Source organism: Phasianus colchicus, chromosome 1 (assembly GCF_987193195.1).
Source record: "Phasianus colchicus chromosome 1, bPhaCol1.hap1.1, whole genome shotgun sequence".
In the NCBI taxonomy this organism is placed as follows: Eukaryota; Metazoa; Chordata; class Aves; order Galliformes; family Phasianidae; genus Phasianus; species Phasianus colchicus.
The window spans coordinates 173,553,337-173,578,661 of record NC_143436.1 but is presented as its reverse complement, the minus strand read 5'-3'; the positions used below and the strand labels follow the sequence as shown (position 1 = coordinate 173,578,661).

The 25,325-nt window shown below is 44.5% G+C and overlaps 1 protein-coding gene across 1 annotated transcript in view; it reads right to left on the bottom strand.

Moving 5' to 3' along the window:
- The window catches only part of SMAD9 (SMAD family member 9), a 41,618-nt gene extending 18,119 nt beyond the window's left edge, over positions 1-23,499 (bottom strand). Inside the window, exons 1-4 of the mRNA XM_031615696.2 lie at positions 23,415-23,499; positions 13,770-13,865; positions 8,286-8,910; positions 1,301-1,558 (exon numbers count right to left, since the gene is read on the bottom strand). Coding sequence (XP_031471556.1) covers positions 1,301-1,558; positions 8,286-8,697 — 670 coding nt within the window. The 5' untranslated portion in view covers positions 8,698-8,910; positions 13,770-13,865; positions 23,415-23,499. The remainder of the gene's footprint in view (positions 1-1,300; positions 1,559-8,285; positions 8,911-13,769; positions 13,866-23,414) is intronic.
- Between the last annotated feature and the right edge of the window lie 1,826 nt (positions 23,500-25,325).

Below are 25,325 nucleotides of genomic sequence, written 5' to 3'. Positions count from 1 at the left end.
TTCTTGATACAATCCTAGTTTGCTTTAGATAGTTGTCCAACCCTGATTGTTACACAGGCAAATTATGTTTATCAGCATTCCCTGTGCTGTGATATAATGAAGTTCCAGCTGAGCCACTTACATTTTAAGTAGCTTTGCAAGTTCCCAAGTTCAGTTAAATTACACGAGTCAGAGTCATTGTATACTTAGCAATGCTCCTGATTTACCTGTCAGGACCAGCTTCACTAAATCAAGCTTAGTTACAGAGAGGTGAAAGAAAGAAATGGGAGAAGACAAACAAGTCCTACTGCTTGTGAATTTGGATGTTGCTAAGTATGAGTTAATCTGAACAACAGATCTAGAGAAGAAATGAACAACAATTAATTGAATGTACAAGGAAGGGAAAATGTGTTGAAAGTATCCGGCTTAAAAGGAAGTTCATATACTACAAATACCATGTAAAACTAAACATCTTACTTGTACTTAAAATCATAATAGCATATCATTAAATGTATGAATTCAAATACTTTGTAGTTGATATATTAAAACAATAATCTACAAGATTCTGACCTGAATTCTTCCTTTTGAAAAAGCTGAGTTCACTGAAACTATTTCAGAATGACAACAAAGTGCAGAAGTGAACTGAACCATGCTTTGATATTAAAGCTAGCTCTCAGCTGTGTTGTATGATATCTTCTTCATATATTTAAATTTTCAGTAATTAGAGCAGTACCAAGTGAGGAGTTCAAAACACAAAGATCTGAATGACTTAACCCTGTTGAGTTTAGAACTGTGGAGCAGATGAAACGTTCCAAATTCATGGGAATTTGCCTATTGTCTTGACTAAGTTTTGGACCAAATTATCAGACATCTTAACTTCCTGAAATTTATAGTCAATGGGATCATCATGTATTAAAAAATATTTCTGTGTACCAATTTCCCCAGTTTATTTTGTCTCTCCCATGGAGTTTATAAAGGTCCCATCCTCACCTTTGTTAAAGGTGCCTAACTTGGGTGGGCAGCCCTGGGCAGAAGGTGTCTTGGCACACCTAATCCCCTCCTGTACTTTTCCATTATAGTACTCATGACAGTTCATTCATGCATTCTAGGAGTGGAATGATTACAGCTCCTAACTCCTTGATTTGCCATCAGAAGGACTGGAAGACAATACTAAGAGACAGTCCCAAGAAATGCCATTCCGAATCCATCCTGTCCAATTTCAATTTATAGCCACAGCCTGGGGGGAGCACTGGCTCCTGATCCCAGGCCCTAGCAAGAACTTTGACTGCCTCAGTCAGAATTTCTGAAAGCTCATTCTTACCTGTGAGCTGATACGGACTTCCTGGTCCAGAAGAGCTTCCTGGTGAGTTGGGGTAGCTGATGCTGTTAGGTGACTGGGAGAACATGTGGCTGGGTGATGGTGGAAAAGGGGTACATGGAGGATGCTGGAAAGAATCAGGATAGGTGGCATTGTGAGGCATCAGTGGCTCACTGTGCAGAGAAGTATTTCGAAACTTGGCAAGAAGGCTGAGGTGAGGGTTAAACTCGCTGTGTCTTGGAACAAGTACAGGAGGTAGGACTGAAAATAAAAACAAGAACAGAAAAAATCTGTTCAGAATTACACTCTTGAACGGGTATCTCTTTGTCAGTAAAAAAGAGATATATTCCTTGCTACCTATATCATTCTGTATATACAAGTCATTGAAAAGCAACAAATCTGTCCAAGAACAAGAATCAAAACCTGGTATTTGACCATTTTCCAAGCTTTGCAACCAGTTTCCACATTTGCATGTGCAAAACAAGGTGTCATTCCTAATGTAAGCAAGGTTCCATAAGATTCACATGTACAGCATGTGCACAAAGTCTTCTTACAGAAATGCAAATGGCATAGAACCATAGAATCACAAGGTTGGAAACGACCTATAAGATCATCCAGTCTAACCGTCTTCTCATTACCACTGCTACCACAAGCACTAAACCATATCTCACAGCTCCTCATCCAGACGCCTCTTGAACACTGCCAGGGATGGCAACTCCACCACCTCCCTGGGCAGCCATTCCAGTGCCTGACCACTTCTGAGAGAAAAAGTTCTTCCTTAAGTCTAACCTAAACCTCCTCTGGTACAACTTGTGGCCATTTCCCCGGGTCCTGTTTGTTGCCTGGGAGAAGAGGCCAAATCCCTAATAACCACAGCCTCCCTTCAGGAAGTTGTAGAGTGCAATGAGGTCTCCCCTGAGCCTCCTCTTCTCCAGACTAAACAATCCCAGCTCCCTCAGCCACTCCTCATAAGACTTGTGCTCCAGACCCCTCACCAGCTTCGTTGCCCTTCTCTGGACAAGCTCCAGGGCCTCAATGTCTTTTTTGTAGTGAGGGGCCCAAAACTGAACACAGTACTTGAGGTGCAGCCTCACCAGTGCTGAGTACAGGGGGATGACCACCTCCCTGCTCCTGCTGGCCACACTATTTCTAATGCAGGCCAGGAAATATTTCTCCTTCTCAAAATTCTTTCTCTCTTCCTTACTGAAATAATGACTATATCAGGGGTTTGCTAAATATTATCATCAGATTTTTCCAAAATCAAAGCCAAGTTTAATAACAATTAACAGTGCTCAGCAATACAATGCATTATTTTACCACCAGATTGGCAAACAGAAGCACAGACCAGAAGCTAAACACTATATTTAAAACGTTTTCAGGTACTTGAAAATGCTGCCAGCCAGACAGTGGGATCCTTAAAAGGAAATATAAATGGCAATTGAAATATTGCAGCAATATTAATCTAGTTCTTGCAATATAGTTAGAAAAGATCCAGCATGAAAAGACAAATGTTAATGGTTGATAGTTAACACATGAAAAATGCAAGAAAACTGAAATTCAAATTCATCCATGCAAAAACTGGTCTAATAGAAGAAAAAATCTCTCCTCATCCAGCCTCTTTACTTACCTCTTATACTGTCAGTGCTGTAACACTGAGAAACCCAAAGTTGACCCAAGTGGTTTTGGATTTTGAATTCCGACTTACCAAGAACAAGAGCAGAAGTAGAGTCAAAGAACTTCAGCGGACAGGACTGTCTGAGTTACCTATAAAGCTGTTGCCCTGAGACTGGAACACAAAGAGGCTTGCTAAATATTTCTGCATATGGGAGTTCAACTTTAGGCTTTGACTGGGTCCCTCTGTAGTTGATGAAGGGGAATAGTACCTACAAGGTGCAATTCATGTACCCCAAGAGCTCCCTTAGTCACTAGCTCATTTAGCACCTAATTGTCTTTGCTAAGCCCTTAAACACAGGCATGGGAAATGAATCCCCAAGATTCATTTGGGGGATTGCTAAACCACAAAGGAAGATAAGGAGGCAATCTGCTTTATTGTGACAAGGATGAATTGTCCCAACAACTGGAACAATCCAGTGGGCTTATATTGATTGACCTGGTGTCCAGAGTTCCTTGGCCTAAAACCCAGCAGCTAGTAATCCTTCAGTCTCTCCTTACTAGCTTACAGAAACAAATAGCGATGTGCACTTTTAGCTATAAACGCTGACACAAATACATTGTTTGAACGTGTTTTAACAGATTGTTTAGGCCAAAAGCTCTGTCAAGGTAAGGCTAATTCTTTTTAGGTAAGTTAGCTAGCACCTTTTAATTACAGTGAGCTCTCATTTATATGGTGTAATGAAAGAGTGGAATAATTGCTACAAAGCAAATAATACAGAAATAATGCAAAACGTGTGCATGAGAAGGAACGTGTTCCTTAGTGATCAGTGTACCACACTACTGGCTGAGCTGGGGCAGACAAAACAGAAAGGCCCATGCTAGTACCACCAACACGTGTCCAGCTCCTTGTGGCACCATGCTGCTGCAGGGCTAAGCCACACTCCTGACCCACCACTTGCACACACCATTTGGGAATCTGCCAGTCACCAATGAACTGCCACTATCTGCGTGATGATGTTTTTGTTGCCACCCTGTAATGCCTTTTGGTGCAGAAAGCTATTTCTGCTTCCTTACTTCTCCCTAGTGTTTTGGAGGACTCGTGCAGAAAATACAGGCACTGACATCTCAGCCTGTTACCCCTTCATAGACATTGGAGAGAAAAAGACTCCTTCAGCCCTCAGTCTTTTGCTCTAAACAGGAACAAGGCACTACCACCACTGCAGATGTGGTTTTGGCCAGCTAAATCCCTCCCAGCTCATGATCCTGAAAGCAGCTCCAGGCTGTGAGCTGCTGTTTCTGGAGTTTCCCCTTGCTGCTTCATGGAACTGGTGTGATGCTTGCCAGGTTCACTGCTGCCTGGCCATCTCTGACCAGTAGCTGTGGATAACTCTGGAGATCCCTTTGCACCCAGCAGTGGTGCTGAGTAATTCTGTGCAGGGCTGGGAGGCAGGCACCTCACTGCAGGCCCCACTACTAGGAAAGCAATTTAGTGCAGCCCTGTGAGAACTCAGCACGACTCCTTTTCTAAATGAAAGCTGAGAACTGAGATGTGTCAACAGCACTTGCCAGGGAAAGCCTTTGACTTGCCCTGAGTGAGTCAGCAAGAGGAATTTTCTAGCCTTGCAAGGCCTTGAACTCATTCCCAGTTCTGACCAGGCTATTCTTTTAATTTCTACTCAGCTGCACAGTTTTTGCCACCTCAGTCAATCTTTCCACTGGCTGCCTAGAGGGCTAAAGCCTCTGTGGTGGTGACGAAGACAGAGATTTTTTTGTTTGTGGCTGAAAAATCCCCTAAGGGCTCCGTTCTTTTTCTTTTGGTAGCAGATGCCGTTCTCCAAGGCTCAACAGTCTTGAAGGAACTGTGACCAGAGGCATGAAACTGACTGACTGAGCGCACCAGGTCTTCACAATTGACCTGCATTATCACCGCTCTGTGGGATCTTTTTCTTTTACCTTCCATTCTCATCAAGAGCCAGGGAGGGATCTTTTCTGTGTAACCCCGAGTGCTGATTATTGTTGTTCAACTGAAGCCAAATACAGTCAGTCACATACCAAATCCTGCCACTGCCTTTCCTGCTCTGTTCTCTTCTCTTTTGCCAGAAACCTCTTTGTCCCCATGGTCACCGAGCCTGTGACTTCAGATGCTAGCAAGTAAACTATCTGCTTCATCCTTTAATTCCAGGTGCAACGTCCGCACTGCTGTTTGTGACAAATCAGCTCATCTTCGCAGAGTCTCCTCTCTTTGGAAGCCTACTCTCTGGTAAGCTCCACCTGTTCTCCATGCCCATTTTACTAATGTCAAACACGTGGTCAATAGTAAGATCATTAGGTGATCTTACAGTTGGGAAGACACCAGATCATAGTCCTACTCAGGCTTGCAAAAAGCAATCAGTCAAAGTTTAATGTTCACTTAGGCTTCTGCTCCCTACAGCAACACTGCATATTATAACATCCCTTTGTGAATGAAGTCATATAAAGTAATGAGATAAATGTTCAGGCAGCTTTTCCTGAACTGCAGAATCCCCTGAAAATCAAACATTTAGACTTCTGACAAGCTCTTCAAGGAGGAAGCAGAGCCTATCCATCCTATCTATCTCCTTTATTCTAGGTGGCCTAACTCCTAGCTGCACTGTGAAGTTGCACAAATAGAGGAAATAATTGTGGTTTGTTGTTGTATTGTTTTTTGGTTTTTTTTTTGTATGTTTATTTTTCTAAATGGCACCAGTTGCTCAGCAGACCTGCAAAGAGGAGCTCCACTGGGGACACTTACAGTAGCAAGGAATGCTACACACAGTCCAGGCTGTGCTGGTTAACACAGACTATGATGTGTCTGAGAAGCTTGAAGACACAGACTGCTCCCTGATTACAGAGGCCTAGGAATCTGCTAGGTCACTAGAGAAAGGGCAAGTCCCTTCCATCTTTGACACAAGTCACTCATGCTGAATAAAAGTTAATGGATATGGCCACAGAGTGGTTGATTCAGTAAGACAGATTAGAATAATGAAAGTGAGCCCCAAAAGGATGGATATTTGTATGAAAACAATACTACCTTCTGGAGAGTAAAGAAATGCACTGCTGAATCATTTAACAGGCGGATTCTATAACTCATGAGGATAAGTTTCAGAGAATTTTACATAACCCTAGGATTTCTGAAAGCCTAGATATAGAAGATTTCCTGTAGCTAAAAGAAGACTTTTATTTGAACGGACTGGCACCTGGATCAATTGCTCCCAACCTATTTTGTGGTGACCTCGCTGCTACCATTTCCCCATCAAGCTCATGTCTTCTCTTCCTTCATCCCCATCTCTTCACAGCACTGCTTTCTGACTGCAGCTCTTTCTGACTGTGAGTTATTTCTCCTGCTGCTGCCCCAGCACCTTTGAGTAGGTTGTGCTCCTTGCTGCTCCTCATCTTTAGCGGGGAGATAACTCTCTTGGGAGGCTCAGAGTCTCATCCGTCCCCGAGAAAAGTGTGATAGGAGTGGAATACAAGAATACAAGCTCCCCGATCCTGTAGCAAACTGGAAGAGCACAGCATGCATCTTTGCAGCTATGCTCTTTGCCCTCCAAAACAAGGTGGTCATGTCCAAGTTGCCCAAAAGTGCCTTATGTGGATTGAGCCCTGCACCCTGGGAATCACTAATATGTGATAGTCTGCATAAAACACAGCTGTGCCATAGAGCAAACAAGCATTTCAGCAATTCTCAGGCTGTAGCCTAGCCACGCTTCATTTACTAGTACAGACATAGCAAGCCTGCATTTAGCCAGTCAGGCAATATGATAGGGCCATATTCACAGCTGAAGTTAGAGCTTCATGACTGGAGGAAGTTCTGGAAGCCATTTAGCAGCTGCTGGTTAACGCAGTACTTGCGTTTGTAGAACAGAACAAAAGACCAGAGTTTAAAACAGCCCCGTGCAGAGCTGTCAGCAACTGCACTGAGGAGACTCCATTAACTACACTATAGGTACAACAAAAGAAATGAGAAAGCACCAGAGACTACAGCCTTAACAGTGAAAGATACACAAAATGGGATATTTTATGAGCATCTTTTCTTAGATTCTTGGAGTTTATTTTAGAAAGGCAGAAGATCAGCTCTTTCCACTAAAAACTGTTGACAACATGCACCACTCCCCACAGCTGCAAAATTTTTAGTTCTGGCAATGTTTACAGCAGTTCAGATGCAACTTCAAAATGACAGCTCTGCTGCTATGGAAGGACTATCAGGAAGGGAACAGCCCCATTTAACAAATGTTAACAAATGTCTTTCCCTTATTTCATCTGTGTGAAAAGAAACATCCCACAGTTCACTTATCTGATGCTAATGTCACCTCAGAGTAAAGTTCATGCCAGACAAAGAGTAATCACAGAATAATAAGTATACACTTACCAACCATATCCATTAGTAAATTAAATTACCATGATTTTTGGCAGCAAAGAGAGAGAGGTTAGACATTAGAAATCACTTTGAACTGTAAAGATAGCAAAGCAATAGATTCACTTGCCTGGGGAGGTTGTGGAGCCTCTATCACATGGGATTTTTAGTGCTAATTAGGAAAACATCTGTCAGAAATGTACCTGGCAGTTTGTTCTGAGAGTAGGAGGAGAGAGGAACAGGATGACCGCTTGAGATCACTTCCAGTCCTATAGAAGTCAACACTGAACACTACAATTCTCTAATAGCTGTTTCATTGATAAAAAGCCCAACTAAATGACCCTTCAATAAGGTCATAAGCTTTCAATGCTGACCAAGTCTAGTTTAAAGAGAATCATCAACTGAACAATTCAAGGTTTTATGAGAAGTTGGGGGATTTATTTCATATAAACCGACCACTGAGGTAATTAAATTCCATTGCATGCAGACCACCAAGCATTTTAACAAGAATCAGTTAACCCGGTTTCACATCCATAGCAACAGAAACCATCTTATTGCAACTCTACTCTTTACAGAGAGAGCTAGAGATACATTTTTACTGTGAATCAATGAGTTATTTTGGTTTTCAGACTGCGGCATAAATCCAGCCAAGGTGATAAGACTAGGCCAGTGCCTAGCCTTCAAGCTCACAGACATACCCATGACAGCAGCCTACAGGGGTAGGATTAGGGGGTGGCCAACAGCCATGTCCACAGAGAGGAGCTTTGCTTTCAGCACCCTGGACAAGATTCTTGGGGGTGCAATGGAGCAAAGGCCCCAGCCAGGATCCTGCTCTTCACAGCTGGTATCTGTGATGCTAGACAGGGAAAAAGCCAGGGTCCTTCACCGTCAAACAGAGCCTACTTTTTCAGGTCTCAAAGAACTCATCAGAATGCATCAGGTACAGACCTGCCAGCACAAGAGCTAACAGAGATGCGAATCATTCAGAGATGATATAATTACCTGGAGTTTCCACCCGCCGGTAATGATAGGGGTTAATGCACACTTCTTTCTGTTTTGAGCCAAATGGGAACTCACAACATTCCAGTGGCTTCAATTCATGGTGGGACTGTAAGTCAGGCCAGCGCCACACTCTGCAGTATATGACATGGGGGAGCCCCTTGCGGTGAGACACCTGCAGCCGCCCATCCAAGGAACGTGGGATTGTGACACATTTACTGGGCTGACCTGGGCAGCTTAGAGCCCTTTCCAGTTCTTCCATGGCACCTTTTTTCTTCTTTAATTTCTTCACCAAGGAATCAACAGCTTTTTCTGCCCACTTTTCTTCTTCATCTCCTTGTTTCCAGCCCAGCAGCCTTTTCACTGCAGGGCTGGTGAAGGAGAACAAGGAACTGATAGGGGTGCTGGAGTGCATAAGAAACAGAGATTACACACCAGTGTCAGCAGAAGCACAAATCACTCTCCTGCCTTGTAAGGCCAGGACAGAGTTTTTGCAATATTTGAGATGGATGTTTCCTTCAGAAAGAGGTTCTTCCAGACATAAGTTTCTGTAGCCTTAGGTGCTGGTTACAGGTAGTCCAACAGGCTGGGTCTCAGAACTTTCCAAACATCAAGAAGCTGCTGAAGCCTGGAATAACAACACAATGCATAGTTAAACTTCACACGCTCCTTTCATTGTTGCTTCAGTAAAATATGTTGAAAGATAAATGATTCAAAATGTGTATTCAGTTTTCAATGTTTTTCTGTTTGTTTCTTCTGCTGTTAATTTTGGGTTCAAATCTCTCCTCCTTACTACCCTCCACGCTCATTTTAGACTTGAGCCTCAGCAAGCATTAAGTATCCAGTCACTTTCATTTGCACTTGGACTTAAGTGCACTAGGCAAATTACTGCAGGGTTGGGATTACATTTAACGCAAAAGAAAATGTACCTTTTTTTTTTATGTCTGTAGCTCTAGCTTCAGCTCAAGCATCTTCTAAAAAAATTAATTTGTAATAACAAATTGTATGGGAGTAATGAGTAGAATATTTTTCTGAATTCAACTTTCCCTCTGTCCCTCCAATCTCATTTTACTTGTCAAGAGTTGTACAATATTAACTGCAAAATTCTTTTTCAATTCAACAATTCCCATTTAGTGCCTTTGAATGATCTATCATTATTCTCTAAGCTTATTTACATTGTCTCACATGCAAGAGAAAATCTTGTTTGCCCAGCCAGTTCGTTTGGCTGCCTCCAACAACTCAAAGTTTTTTGGATGAAAATCACAGGCTTTTGGACACAGTTTGTGCTGGATGGATCCTGGGTTATTTCTGCTAGGAGTTGCTACATTTGACAGAGTCCAACAGAAAGAGTTCAATTCTTGAGGGTTTTTCTTTGTTTTTATTTTACTTTTTTCTTTCTTTTTTTTTTTTTTTTTTTTTTCCTTAATGTAGTTGGAGCCAGTCTAATTTTAGATGAAAATGACATATTTCCACTGACTAGAACTCTGAGGGAAAGTCTCCTTGTATGTCAAGCTATTTACTGCTTTAAATATACTTCATGGACCCCCTGCACATATCAAGTCCAGAGGGCTGTACGAAGCACTTAAAGCAGGAGATGAGGGCAGCTAAAATGGATGCCTCCACAGAAGCAGTGCCACAACTGCCTCTGTGGGAGGACTCGAGTCCTTCCCAGCCCTCCCGCAGCCACTGAATAGACAGATATTGCTGGTGCTGGGAGCAACAGGGCTTCACAAACAGTGTTGTTCAGCAGTTTTTTTAGATGCACAACTATTATAAAAGTTCAAAGGGCACATGGGGACACGGAGTGCAAACACAGGCAGAACATGTTGAGACAGGATGCCAATCCCAAAGCCTGGTTCTTTGGCAGAGTCTGACATCCTCAGCACTGCACAACTCCGCAGCACACTCCAGAGTTCAAGAAGCACTTGGACAACGCTCTCAGACATATGGTTTAATTTTTAGGTAGTCCTATGTGGAGCCAGGAGTTGAACTGAAAGATCTTTGTGGATCCTTTCCAACTTGGGATGTCCTGAGCTTCTATACTGCAGGATATGCACACACGGCTTGGGGCACCAGAGCTGCACAGGCAACCTGCTATGTTTGCTGTGGAGTAATGACTGCCTACCTCAAAGGTGACTCTCTGGCATGTCACAAACCCAAGCAGTAGCTGCTATTCCATCTGCAGATTCATGCTCTGAAGTCTCCGCGCATCAGGGGACTTGAGCTAGCATGAAAACATGGACAGAGGGACTACAAAACTAGAAGAAAAAGCAGGCCCACCTTGCTTCACCTTGCTTCATACAGCCACTACACGACAGGATGTGGCTTATGCAATTTCTATACTATTATTCTGTGTGTATATCTAGCTGTCCTTAACTGTCAAGAGACACCCACCGCAACAATCACCATGCTTGCACCACTGAACAATCAATAATCGATTCCATGAAACCTCCCAAACTCATCCCATCAAAGAGAAACTTCAAATTCTGAATTTCTTTTCTCTGTATTTGTAAACATACAATGACCTGGAGTACTTAACTGGAGAGTTGCTTATGCTTCTTAATCAAAACTGCAGTCTGTTCCACCCCATTTAGAGGGTACAAGTGAAAAATAAAAAAGTTCAGAATGATTTACTACAGGGAGATACCATTGATCTGCTAGTACTAGGGCTGCTCTGAAAGTAATGCTTCCTATTTTATGATGTTGGCCCAGGACATCAGAGGTAAATGTTGGTGGTATGGCAGTAGAGGATGAACCTTCCCATCCATATCCCATTACATTTTGTTGACGTGTAACAGATGGCAACTTAGGGGCAGTCTGAGAAGATGGTGTCTGATATGGGAGTGTGTATGAAGCAAAGGCGTGTCACAGAATTCCTTGATGTGGAAAAAATGGCACCCACTGACATCCATCAACACTAGCTGAAGGTTTATAGAGCCCAAACAGTGGATGTGGGCACAGTGAGGCAGTGGGTGGTGTGTTTCAGCAGTGGTGACAGTGACGGTAGGTCACCTCTACTGGTGCTGATTTTTACAAGCGTGGCATGCTGGCTCTTGTTCATGGCTGATGAAAATACATAGCTAATAGTGGTGACTATGCTGAAAAATAATGTTTTGTCATTGAGAATTTGCTCTATCAAATAGTGTTACCGTGCTCTTTGAATCTATTGTAATTTCCATGGAAATAAATAAAAGGCATTACTTTTGGAGCAACCTATGTAGAACATAATGTGGTTGAAATTTAGGCAGTCTAATGCCTTAAAAGGAGGAGGCTCGGCCCACAGAGCCCAGCACCTTCTACAGTTGCAGTGTCCCCTGCTGCCCCATCACAACCTGCTGGCTTCCACGTGCCACTGCAGTGCTGTCATTACTTGGCTGCACCAAACCACATCCTCGCGCGAGAAAATAAAACAATGCTGGGATGGCTGTGGATCAGCCTTGGAAGCAGCAGCAAACGAAGACAGCCTGGGATGAAAGCCCACAGCACCAGCAGTGGTGTGGAAGCCTCTGCTCCAGGCCGACGGGGAAAATGGCTCCCAGTTCTTATCTGAGGGGGTCTCCGGGGCGTTAGTGTGTGTGTCAACAGCTGCCTCTGATAAGTTAATGTGACGCTGCAATCATCAGATATGAAAACATACACGTCCACGTAAAAGTATTGTCCCAAGATTTTCTTTTCCATTTTGACCAAGGTTTTAAATAAACACATTAATCTCTTTCAGTCAAATTAAATAACTCAACAGTGACATCAGTATGAGTCTAAGCACTATTGTTGCTAGTGGGAGAGTCGCCAAGGGTATGTGTATAAAAGCAAAAGCAGTGCTTTGCAGACCATGTGATGTAGTCTCAGATAAGTATATTGCACAATTTCCTATCGTTCTCCCCCTAGTTTCTTCTGAAATCTTCTTCTCCCCAAATCGAACTGACATTCAAAACATAAGTTGCATTAAATATACTGAAATTTTCAAATAACATCATTATCAGAACAACCTAGTTTAATATTATTTCATTACATAATACTGTATATTATTCAGCAGACTAAGCCATGTGCTGCTAGGCTTAGATACTCCATTATGAAATACCTAGGCAGCCACTCTGCTCCAGGGCTGTAAAGATAGAAATGTTAATCCACAATTTAATTTTAATGATCTCTTAGGAGAGTGGTTGTTTAAACTGTATGCCTCTTGTACCAGGCAACTTGCCCATCAGACTGGAAACTTCCAATGCTGAAATGTTTTAAAACTGTTTGACATATTTGCTGAACTGATGACCAATCTTGTTTCTTGATGCTCCAGACCTGAGAACAGAGGGAAGCCTTACAGCTTTGACCTATATCCCCAGCATTCACATAAAGCCCTGGGCCAAACCATGATGGTTGCTTGTATTTCCTTTGGTGACTGCACAAAGCACGATTGTGAGGATGAGGTACACATCCTCTAGGGTACCTCATTAACATGATTCCTTCTTCTGGGGCAACATGAAAAGCTTTGTCTATCTGTCTGGTAAGTGACAGTGAAGACCAAACATGGTCAATCTTTCATGCTTTCTTTATTCCGTTATCAAGCTTAGCCTAAGTTATAAAACATGCTTTATGGAAGAGACAGAAGACATGTACCATGTGAACATGGACCCACCCTTCTGTTTCTGTGGTCTAAAGGAACAGGAAAAGATGGGATTGGAAACATTCCAACTTAGTTCACGTGTTCTGTTCTCCCTGCACAGGTGCCTACCTTTACTATCTCTATGCTAGTAGATTAAACAGTGCTGGGGAACATTTCTAAGCATGAGAAATTGATTATGAATAGTGTAAATTGTTACCACAGTAACAGAAATGGCTTTGATATGTGCCAATACCAATCTCTCTAATGTTTCTTGTGCATGATTAAGGAGTTAGAAGGGTCCAGCAATCACTCCAAGTATGAAGTCTGAAGAGAGTGACCTGGTCTAGGAGGGTGACACAACTACTGTACGGAAGCAAGCATCTCCATCCCAATTGGGCTCAAGGCCAAGAACAGTATTAGGCATGTTTTATTTAGTGGTTTGGACGCAGTCTTGGGGTAGAATTCACTTGGCCACATAAACATGTCCAAATTGTTGACACTCATATCTGACATATAGTCACCCTGAAATCCCTAAATAAGTAACAGAAAAGCATGTGTGTACATAGCATGATGCATTCCACCTCACTGTCACCTAAGAAAAAATCAGCAAAATCAGGCACTGCAAACAACAATGAATGTTGAGTAAGATGAGCCTCACTGCAGTTTTGAATGACTGCTATGGACAGAGAGCAGAAGGGACTGGAATACTTCCTCCTACTCCTAAGCCTGTTTTTCACCTGCAAGCGTAGAACTTGCTTTTAGGCCCTCGGGTCAACAGGAGAAACGTGTTCCTCTACAGTAACTTCCACTGTACTGCTGAAAAGCCTGATATATCATAGTCAGAGAAAAGCAGAAGAAACACTGTCATCATGTGCTTGCTGTTAGCTGACCTGAGTGAAGGCCTGCTGAAGTCAGTAGGAAGGGTTCCAGAACTCATGGAAATTGAACATGTCCACCTCTGTATCTCGCACGGCAATATGCTGACACTGTGGAAAGATTCAGAGAAATTTAGGTTTAGCTTAATCTATAAACGACTTGCTGTGTTGCATCATCCCCCAGCAAAACATCTGTGCAGGCCACTGTGTTGCTGAAGTTTCCCGCTAATTCAATTTCAGTGGAATTGTATCAGTCCTCATTAAATTCCACTCTAAGCTGCATGCAGAAGCTTAAAAGAAAAACTGCTGAAATACTGGTGAAAACAGGCTTAAAATACTACCACATAAAAGCACGGTGCCTAATCATCCTCACAAGACTAGCTGTGCATGGGTATGTATGCAGATGTGTATATGAATCTGGTCTCAGCATAAAACTGCAAGACTCTGCCCTGCCTCGGCTAACTAAGCCATGAAAGGCACGGCTATCAGTCTCGAAAATGGCTGACATCATCAGTCTCCGTGTCATTGCAGCAGCTAAGTAAGGCCACAGAGAGAGATTTCTCAGAGGGTCGTCTAGACATAAGCTGTGCAGTTCTTAGAGATTGCACGCCGTTGGAAAATGGAAGAGTGAGACAATTATAACTGGAAGTCTACAGCTCGGTGACTAAATCACAACAGAATTGGAAGGGAGAAAATTATTTTAGTCAAAGGGAATGTTACAAACACACATGATTAGTTATTTTTACCTAGCACTGATTTAGTTATTGCTTCCTACTACAAAAGAGAAAAGCCTGTGGGTTTTCTCAGAGCTGATACTGCTGTAATAGAGGCTTGATAGCAGTCAGCATACATCGAGGGCTCAGGGTGGCAAAGATCTTCCTCTGTCACATCATCATTGCTGTTTGCTGCATGGATCTCCCACACATCAGCAAGGGGAAGAGTTTTTTAAATAAATAAATAAAAGATTGTTTATAAATTCTTCAGGTCCCAAATGAGTGAGGAACTTCCCTGACCTTACCCTGGGTGTGTTCCCACACCCTGAAGCACAAATCCTGCACTAGCATAGGCTTTTGCAAGTACGGATGGTTCAGTGCAGGGCAGGAGAGGTTTTTACCCATGTGTTTACTTCTGAAGAGTATCATGGAAATGCATATATGAGTTACACACACACACACACACACTCACACACACATTTTCTGCTGCTCCTGTAAGCAGCTCACAGCTCAGTAACAGCTGCCCCATGTTACTGTTTATACATGCAAATCACCTTCAAAAGACTCCTGTTCCAATTGTGACACCTGTGGCTCACTTTGGGATCCTCCACGGTTCTTCTTGTGATGGGGACCAGCAAGACAAGGTTGTTGTTATGAACCCATCCAAAACCACTGTCTTTTGCACCCAACAAAAAATACTGAATGAATTATTCATCACATTGTTACCAAGCTATTCCACAACCACAGAACCTGACACCCAGGGTTTTAATTAAATGGGATGTAAAGAAGGTGGGGTTTTTTTTGTTTTTTTAATTAAGAAACTAAATTTCTTCCTGGTTTGACCCTGGAGTGCTCCACTGAAAACAGCTGTGATGATATGAGGTAAAGTACTTGAGACTCAAATTTGTCCATGTTTCACACAGCCCTGGCAATATCTCATTGTTTATTCCTATAAGCTTAAATGAATAATGCAAACTTCTGAAACTTATTTTCTTGTTTATTTCAATTTGTTCTGAAGGCTTTTCTACACTGAATTTTAAGTGAAGCCATCGATACTAAAGAGCAAATCTCACAGCACTTTGTGCCTCTCTGGCCACTCCTCTGCACTGTGGAGACTTCACTGCATTTGCTGCTTCCAGGTTAAAATGAAGACAAAATCTGATGCCAGTGTCTAAACATCTGTGACTTCCAAATAATCTCACTGAGCTTGTGGAACCTCTCAAATATTACCACAGCTACTAGGCATAGTCTAGCTTCTCTGATCAGGAATAACACATTCATTTACTATAAGGAGGGACACATTCTGGCATGTAAACCGTGCAACTTAACACAGTTACATAAATTTCCATAAGCCAAGCACTTGAGGCCGTGTTTAAGAGGCACAGATTCAGTCACAACAGAAAAGTACCCCGCTCACTTCTGGTATGTCCATGATGCCCTGGGAAGGGATGAGCTAATTCCTGCAGTGGGACCACTCTGAACATGCACATCTACAAGACACTGTACAGCTGCAGACTGAACACTGAATGACTTCATCTTTTGAGTACCAGAAGCAGCAAAACCGTGTTAGACAGGAAGAAGGGAGGGTCACGGACATAGCAGGAGTATGCAAATGTACAAAATGTGCAAGTAAGATAGCAGCAATCTATCTTTCATGTGAAGAGACAAAGAAAGTAGCTAACAGTAAAGTGTTGGGATACTGTCTGCTGTTGGAGGTCTGAGAGAGCAATTACAGTATCACAGCACAGTAGAGGAAAGCAACTCTGAAGGGCACGTGGCCCAACCCCAACTACAGCAGGGACACCCAGAGCAGAGTGCTCAGGACCTTGTCCAGGTGGCTTCTGAAGCAAGGAGGGGACTCCAGAGCCTCCCAGACTTACACAGTTTTCTTGAAGAATAACTGTGCTAGCCATAAGGAGGAAGAATTGACTAGAAAGCCTCCTGAGAACCCTTCTGGCCCTACGGCTCTCTATTGTGATCAAGCCAAAGAGTTGCTCTTTTCAGGTGCAGCACTATGCTAACATGGTTGCACTGTTTCAAGCCCTAGGCCAACTCGGACAGTGCTCCTGCATCCCACTGCTCAGGAGAAACATGCTCACCAAAAACACAGGACTAGAAATTCACACTAATTTGTGCCTTTGAAAATCTCCCACAATATTTGAAAGCGCGACACAAAATTACCATAACCAAGATCCGTGCAAAAATATGAAACTGGACCAACCTATCACTACAATCTCTCTTTGACCGGGTTTCCTTCCTCAGTATTAAATGTTAAAGGAAACCAGCAACTGCCATGTTTATATGGAGTAGACCAAAGTATATTCTCTGGCTGGGGCACACCGAAGTCTCTGAGATGCAATCCCAGAGGATACACCCTCTCCTCTACCTCATGCCCTGCTCCTCCAAGGCAGGAAGAAGACCCATTCCCCTTATCCCTTCCTGTGGCCTGGCTTCCTCTGACCGGCAGCTGTGACAAAGTACTCATTTCTCAACTGCATTCCACCTTTCTGAGATAAGGGGCTAAGGAGTACGCATGCCATGGGGAAGTTCTGATGATGTATTTGTGGGGAAAAGGCAGGAGAGAGTGGGCTATGATGGTGAGGTGCATCAACCTGCCTTGGAGAGCTAACATGTCTTCTCGTGGCTCTGGTTCTCCCCATTCCATAGACAGTCTGTCCTGCATTCTTCACATACTCACCATTCCCAGAGAAACTGTAGCAAAGCCCATCGGTGTTTCTAAAAATGGAACAGTTGGAAATACGCAAAAAATAGAGTTCCTGCTTTTAAAATAAACGCTGACTCGTCTCTAATACAAAGCATGCAGCCAAGTGCCTCCAGAACAAACACTTCACAAAGGAAGAAGGGGACTAGAAAAGAATTTCAGCTTCGTTGCTGGCCTGAAGCTTATATCCACACTAATCAGATACTGTAATCCTTGTTATCAATCACTGCTGTTCTTGGAGCAATTCCCAAATACCCATTTTAGGAAAAGGATTTGCTTAGTTAGATATTAAGAATGTTTTGAATAAGGATACTTCTAAAGAACATTTGCTCCACCTAGGATCTGATGCTCAAAGCTGGTGAGGAGGCTATCCTGGAAGTAACTTAAGTTGGTGGAAAGGAATGCACTTTTTTAGTTCAAGATGTACATTTACAGCACATACATGCAAAATGCATAAGGCAAAACATGTAGCACATCCCATCTGGCTAGCAGGAGATGTGGGCCCAGCTCTGTCCATTCCCTGCTGGGAGGCACAGAAATGAAGGGAGGTTGGCTCCCTTAGGCAGATCTGCAAGCTTTAGTCCTGACACCAGGATCCATATCTTGTGCTTTGAGATCCGCTGCCTACTTGCATCATGTATCTCAAGTCATAGAACCAAAAGGCAACTGTGATGCTGAGAGTTAGCTGGGTACAAGAACAAGTTAGCGTGGCCAACAAGAACCCCATGTGACAGAGCAGCTCCAGCCACAGGCCTGCAGCTCAGCACGTAGGCTTCACACCTGACACCTAAGGCCCCAGATAGACATCGGGGATGCCTGCCTGAAGGGCTACTTACTCCATTACGGAGTTAATGCAGCAGACATCTTTGGCAGATTTAGTATCACTGAATGCAACACACAGCTTGGCGAGTGAAATATAGATCAATAGGTCACACAGACTGTCAATAAAACACTCAGAAGGGAGAACTTCCAGAAGTGGTCCCGCTTGGACTGACAGCAGGCCTAGAGACAGACCCTACAGCCAAATCCCTATAGGGGGATAAGTTTCACACACAAAACTTTCTATATATTTCATGTTAGCAGTTTTCCGTGGAATCACATCAGCATTTCATTGTGTTCAAGTCATATTGCATTCAAAACTGTTTTTCCTAAAAGGCTTTCATTGCACATTGCTGTGGGAAATTGTCAGTGCAATAAGATTGACATAAAGGCTCTCCTGCACCAAGAGTCGCAGCCGTCTGTGCTAACTGAGCCCTCAGTGGCTTGTGAAACCCTGTGAGGAGTAGGGAAGGGAGCATTCACAGGGTTTACATTCTGGAAATCTGCAAAAAAGGACTGTGGAGGACAGGTAGGCACTGATATCATGGGTTTTATCTATGTAGAGATCTGATTGAGCAGAGAGAATTGCCTTGGACAAGGGGCCAATGGTCCCAAGCATTTTCATCAAAAATATCTGGATATGCTTGGACTCTCTACGGAAGCTATTTCACAACAATATGACTAAGAGCAAAAGGAGCAAGAACTTGTCTATCTAGTTCTCTCCTGTGGGGTGTAAAAGAGGAGACAGCTGGCAGTTCCCAGTGACTTCAGCTGAAGATGTGGGTGCTCTGCAAACCAGAACACTTGCTTATGAGATTAAACAGCCTTCATATGTCTACATTTGAGCCTGGGAGCATAAAATGAGGGCTGAATTCTCTTTAACATTCAAGATGGCAAGCCATGGTTACAGCCAGCTTCAGAAAATGCAGGATAACAAACAAAAGGCAGGAAGAGGGCACCAAGTCTTTAGAAGGAACACATCTCTCTCCTGCACATCTGCAGGTGCAGGGAACATCTCATCTCTCCAGCTCCATTTCTACCTTTCCTCTCCCCTCCTATCACTCAGTTCTGCCAAAGTCCCATGCAGGTTCCCACCAAGAAGCCGATGTCCCAGCAGAAGTCTTGCAGGACATGCAGCAGGGCAGCCAAGGGAGCTGCAGGTTGTGCCTCACACCAGAATTAATTTCAGTTTCTCTACTCTAGATGTCCCTGTGAAGGCCTTGTGCCCTCCATGAAGTAATCCAAGGTCTCTTGATTAAAGAGATAAATTAGCTACCTCATTTGTGCCGCAGGGTAAGCAACTGCATGTTGGCAACTGGGCACATCCACAGCAATTGGATGGAGACAAGTAGGTTTGGATAGGCCAGGCCAGCAAGCAACCACAATGGAGTCTTGAAATCTGTGTGAAATCCTCGTGCCTTTGGTCCCTTCTGAGCCTACTGGGCAGTTGTGTGGGATCACAAGCCTCTGGGTAATTGATTTTCCCTCAGGTTTCTGCATCTATCACATAGGTATCCTGACAATGACTGCTTTGTAGAAGCCCTTTGATATCTCCTGATGAGAAACGCTACGCAAGAATGCTTAAAAAATGATTTTTCATTATGGAAAGGCATAGCAAGAGAACGTTAAATGATTAAGCATTGTTTAAATGTACTGACCTCAGTAACACAGTTATTTGCATTATAAAGTATTCTTAATTACATGGAGCTTTGCTGTTAGCAAACACCACTTTATGGAAAGGTCCCACCACCAATAGCTTGCTGCCTTGTGTTCTCACAGCACAGTTGCCTGACCAAGTACAATACAAGGCAGAACAAACACAGAGTAACAGTTATCAAGAAATGACAAATCTTGCTCCTTTTGTAGCCAGGTAATGAGGGTGAAAGGAAGCCTGAAGCAGAACAAACTAGAATGACTCAAGGGTCTGCTAATTTTCTTCCCTTCTCCTCTCTGTCTTTCAGTGAACCACAAGACTGAGGCCAATGGATCTGGAAAACACTGGAAGCAAGGAACATTTTCATGGTCTAAACTAAGACCAGGAGTATATAAAGACTCAGTAAGATAGGTCAGCACAGAGACGTTTCAGAATGGAAAGCAGAAGATAGAGGATTTTGGCAGGACCTTTCACTGACTGTGAACAGAACGTAGGTGGAAGAAGAGAGCTTGTTGGGAAACGGGAGGTTGCAGTATCAAGCTGGATGGTTGCCAAAGTGTGGACTAATGCTTTGGCAGCTGCAAACAAAAGGAAGAAGGAATGTAAGAAGCCATGCAAAGAAAAAAATGTCAGAAGACATCTGGGAGTACCGACTTGTAAGGAAACAGAGCAGTCAAAAGATGATGCTGAGTTTGACAGAGGGGAGGACGGTGGTGCTCCTGACAATGGATAAGAGAGAGGGAAAAAAACAAGTACTGGAGAGCAGGATGCAGGAAAGATAAGGCATTTCTCCTTCCGGTGAGAAACACACCTGGATCCTCATGTCTCAATTTAAAAAAAAAAAAAAAAAAAAAAGCACAGAGATTATAATTTTCTTTCTCTTTTGTTTTGTCTATTTACATAGAGGCAACAATGTCAACTGGGAAACTGTCTCCATTTCCACTGAGTCCTTGCTGTGTCTGTGTCCAGAGGAGCTGAACTTCAAAGAAAAACTGCTCGACCTGTCTGAGATGCTGCAATAGCTCTTTCAGAAACCTGCTGTTGATCCTGTGGAACAACCCATCTAAAAATCACAGGTATCTTCACTAAAACCTGAAAAAGTTTCACCTGTTTTAAATGCATACATCTGTTTGTCAGGATCTTGGACTGGGCTCTGATCCCACAGTCTGTTAGATCTAACTCATCTGCAAAAGCACAGCGTGGTTTTCAGCTACTACAATAAATATGCAGAGCCCTAGACTCTTTAATTCACCTCTTCATCTGTAAAATTCCCATGCTATTATCATTCAAATATTATAAAAGAATGTAAGATGGGAAATAATTGGGGATATTTTTGAAAAATTAATTTTATTACACTGTATTCAGTCTAATGTTTCTTAGAACAAATGTTCTCAAAGACAATAATAGGAAAGCAATGATTCTCTCAAATTGTCACTGCTATTACTATCTTTTGCTGTTAATGTACAATAACACTAATGACTCCTTATACCAGCCTGCAGCAGGAAACCAGGCAGCCTACCATAACAACGTTCTGTACGTTTTTGCTGTGCTGTTTTCAGTTAAAATATTTATGATATTTTTAATTATTTCTTCCTCATCCATGTCATTATTATTTGCAACAGGCATACTGCAGAGCAAATGGAATCTATGTACACTTCACTACATTTTCACCACAAATGACCGAGAGCGTTTGTATTTTCTCCCCTTTTGGCTCCCCTTATTCTGTCAGGTTTCTCTGAAGCAGGGTGCCCCATAGAGCTGAATTACTCTTAGTGAGTATCAGCACCAGTGATAAACACTAACTGGTGTTCTGGTTAGAGGTCACTTGTAATTAGTAGTCATTGTCCTTTGAATGTAACAATGGAAAAATAAAAGTTTATCGAGACAGATTAGCCAGGCCATCACAATTACAGCACTTTAGCATTCAGCAGAGAGGATTACATGACACCCTATCTGCCAAGCCGATAACAGCAGATAGCTGAGGATTCAAGCTCAAGATGCACAAAGTCTGTAAAAGAATAAAAGGGGAAAAAGGAGAATTAACTGTCCAGATGTTATGTGATACGCTCCGCCAACATTTCTGTGGTCTTATTTTAGTGGGTTGGGCCTTGCCTTGTTCCCAGTGAAGGCAGATGGGGAACCACCACCAGTTCGCATGCAGAAGCTCCGAGTGCCTCACCTCCACCTTCTGTAGGTGTGCAGCACAGTGTATGTGCTCTCAGGCTGGGACAAGTGCAGTGATAAAATAGTAATGCTTAACAGCTCTGCAAAGTTGTGCAGGTGAGAGCTTAGAGCAAACCTTTGTGTTCAGCTTAGTTCTGCATGTAAATAAAGCATCCATCCCCAACTCCTATGAAAACACAAATCCTGATCAAATCGGGGTGCATAATAAAATACAAGTGACCCTTGTTTGTTTTTGCAGTTATTGCTTATTGCTTGTATGCCTGTAACAGAGTGAAGAAGAAAACATCTGTAACTCCATCACAAAGGGCAGACAGGAATAGACATTACTGCAGAACTCAGAATGTAGAACAGTGTGCTTCTTGAAACGATTCACTTTAAGAACACTTTGTGGCACACTTCTTCTAGCTACTGTGTCAAAGTAACTCAGTGTGTAAAAATAAATGAAATAAAAATTACACCCAAAGCCTCCACTCTAAAGTACAGCAGGAAGCAAACGCAAACCAGGCAGAGGTGGGCACATATCAAATCTGGACAACGGCAGCTGTCTGCCTGGATGACGTTTGGGTGAGAGATGACATTCACCCTCCCAAGGCTGAGGGGAAGAGTTTTGTGGCGTTTTCTTATGCTTACGCTCTGGGAGCCGAGGAGGGCATCGCCACCCGTACAGACACACATCTCAGCACACGGGAGATGCAAAGCACCAAAACTCGTGCTCTCCGCAGTGTCCTTCCCCAGCAGCCACAAACTTGAACCCGTTCCAGAGACGTGCACATCACTTCCTACTGCTGCCAAGGCAGAGCTCATTCACCAAAGAGTTGGCCATCCTGGGCTGCGCTTTTTCTTTTCTTTTTTTTTTTTTTTCACTAATCTGTAAAACGCCAGCAATTAACAGCACGCGTGTGTTTGTGGGCACGCATGTGTGTGTCATTTATTTTTATTCCCACTGACGTGCCTTCGCGAGCGACCCCGGCCAGGATCAAATTAATTCACCCATAAAATCCAAGTGGGAAAACACAAAGTTGCCACCACACGATATCGGAATTGATACAAACGGGCCCAACTGTGGACCTCCCCCCCCCGGCTCGGGCTGTGCCTTACGAGGGTTTGGTTCTGAAGGATCCCGCGCCTGCAGCTGGAGCACAAACCCAAATCCCCGAATTTCTGCTCCGTTCCATTCGGGAGCGCGTCCGGCGGCGGGATTTCTCGAACAGAAAATAACCTCTGCAAGTGAAAAACCATCTCCGAACGTGTCATGTGGGTTTTGTTTTCCTTAAGGAAAGCAGCCCTCGCAGCGGGAATGCTTGTCAGCCTCCAGCCATCCACAACAACGTTCTTTTTCCCCGCGCTCCTCCTTTTCGCTCGCAGCCCTGGCGTCGCCGTGTCTCCCGCACCCCGGCCCCCTCCCGCCGAGGGGCACCGTCCCGGGGGATGCCGCCCGCCCGCCCGGTGGATGCCGCCCGCCCCAGGTGCGCCGCCCGCCCCCGGCGCGAACTTTCGGGACCGTCCTCCGCGTGCCCCCCGCCGCATCGCGCTCCGTCCCGGGACGCGGCCGGGAGCCCGGCTCTTACCTGCCTCCGGCGCGGGCTGGGGTCTCGGCGCGCCGCGGGCGGGAGCGGGGCTGCAGCTGCGCGGCGGCGGCGGCGGCGGGGCCAGGGCGCAGCGCAGCGCGGCAGCGGCAGCGGCAGCAGCAGCCCCGGCCGGCGTCAGTCAGGCGGGAGCCGCCAGCCTGTATTAGTGCGCCGGGCTGGAGCGCGGCCAGCAGCGCCGCTGCCGCCGGCCCGCCCCTGCGCTCCCCCCGCCGCCCGCCCCGCGCGCACACTCTCTCTCACACACACACACACACTCAGGCGCTCGCACACGCAGTGACACGCTCGCAGAGTTCACCCTCCGCACCCCCACTGCGCACGGCTCGCCCCGCGCTGCTCGCACCCATCCCGGTCCCCGGACGCCGCCATTTCCCGCCCCGCCGCTCTGGGGGCAGAGGCCGGGCCCGGGCGCCCGGAGGGGGCGAGGGGAACCGCAGAGCCCTCACTTCCCGCCTGTCCCTCCGGGGCTGTGACTGTGCCCGGGGACCCATCCTGCTGACGTGCCTCCGCAGCCAGAGGACCCTCACAAATGGCTCGGAGCACCGCAGGGTGGCTGTGGGGGGACGCTGGGACAGCGCCCTGTGAGGGAGCTGGGCACCAGCAGCGGGCTGGGGTCCAGCTGCACCTCCCCGGGCCGTGCTGCACGGGGCCACCAGCTCTCTCAGGCTCCTCTGTACAGACAGACACCACAGACAGGGATGTCGGCCAGGGAGGTGTCCTACAGCAGCCCTCTTCGTCCCACTGTCACACCAGTGCTTGTGGTTGTGGGATCCAGAGGCTAGGGTCTCACCAGCCGAGCAGGCAGTGCCTGGATTTTGCTGCCCAATGGTTTTGTGAGCCGGTCTCGTAGAACTTCCATTTACCTCCTAACAGTAATTCAAACAGAAGTTATGTTATAAAGTGGGTTGTAATACTTGCATAGGGTTGTGAATGCTCCCCTTGGTTCATGGGACTGCCCAGAGAACAGCAAACTGTTGTTAAGTGGATGTATGTTCTGCCTTAGATATTACCTATTAAACCCTCGAATTACCTATGAGAAACCGTTTCTAACCAAATTCTTGTGTACTGTATTAGCTGTAATAAGGACAGGCTGAAAGGGAAATATCAGGAAACCCTGATGCAGGCACTGGTACCAGAGGACACTAGAAGTAAGAGGTATCTGGGAATGTAGGGCTTGAGGCAATGCGAGGAATAGGTACTGGCTGAGCCCGACTGATTGCATAGAGGGTTCCAGTTAAATTGCACCGAGCTTTTGAAGTCAATCAATAAGTATGATTAAAGATACCATCCTGCTGACATTTTCGCCAAAATTCTTTTCCTTGTAAAACATGACAGAAAAGCTAATGTTGTTTGTGTAGACATCAGAAAGCCACAATGGAATTACAGCTCCGCAGTACAAATTCATCAAGGCATGTGTGTGAGGGCTGTGAGGGAGAAGGGGGATGTAATGTAACTCTCTGAATTCCTCACTTTACCACTTTGGTCCAAAACATCTTAAAATATCACTGCTTCCCCACTGCCGTCTCCTTTCTCCTTCATGAGGCTTCTTGACAGATGAGTGGCAGAGGAGATACTGTTATTTATAAATCACTGTAAACATTTATGAAGTGCCAATCACACATCCAAACTCAGCATGCCTGGAGATTTTACATCCACAGTGCTGTTTATTTTTAAGTTAGCTACTTAAAGCGTCAATCTGTATAAAGATTATGAGGAAAGTAACATAATTGCATGAAATACATCACAGTGATAGCTCAGTTGCATATTTAGGTATAAAAGCTATTGGTGAAGCTCACACCTTAGCCCACTCTATTAAATCCTGCACTTTCACCCTTGCAAGCAGCTGCTGCCATACACTGCATCATATGGGTGAGGATGGCCTCCCTCAGCGTG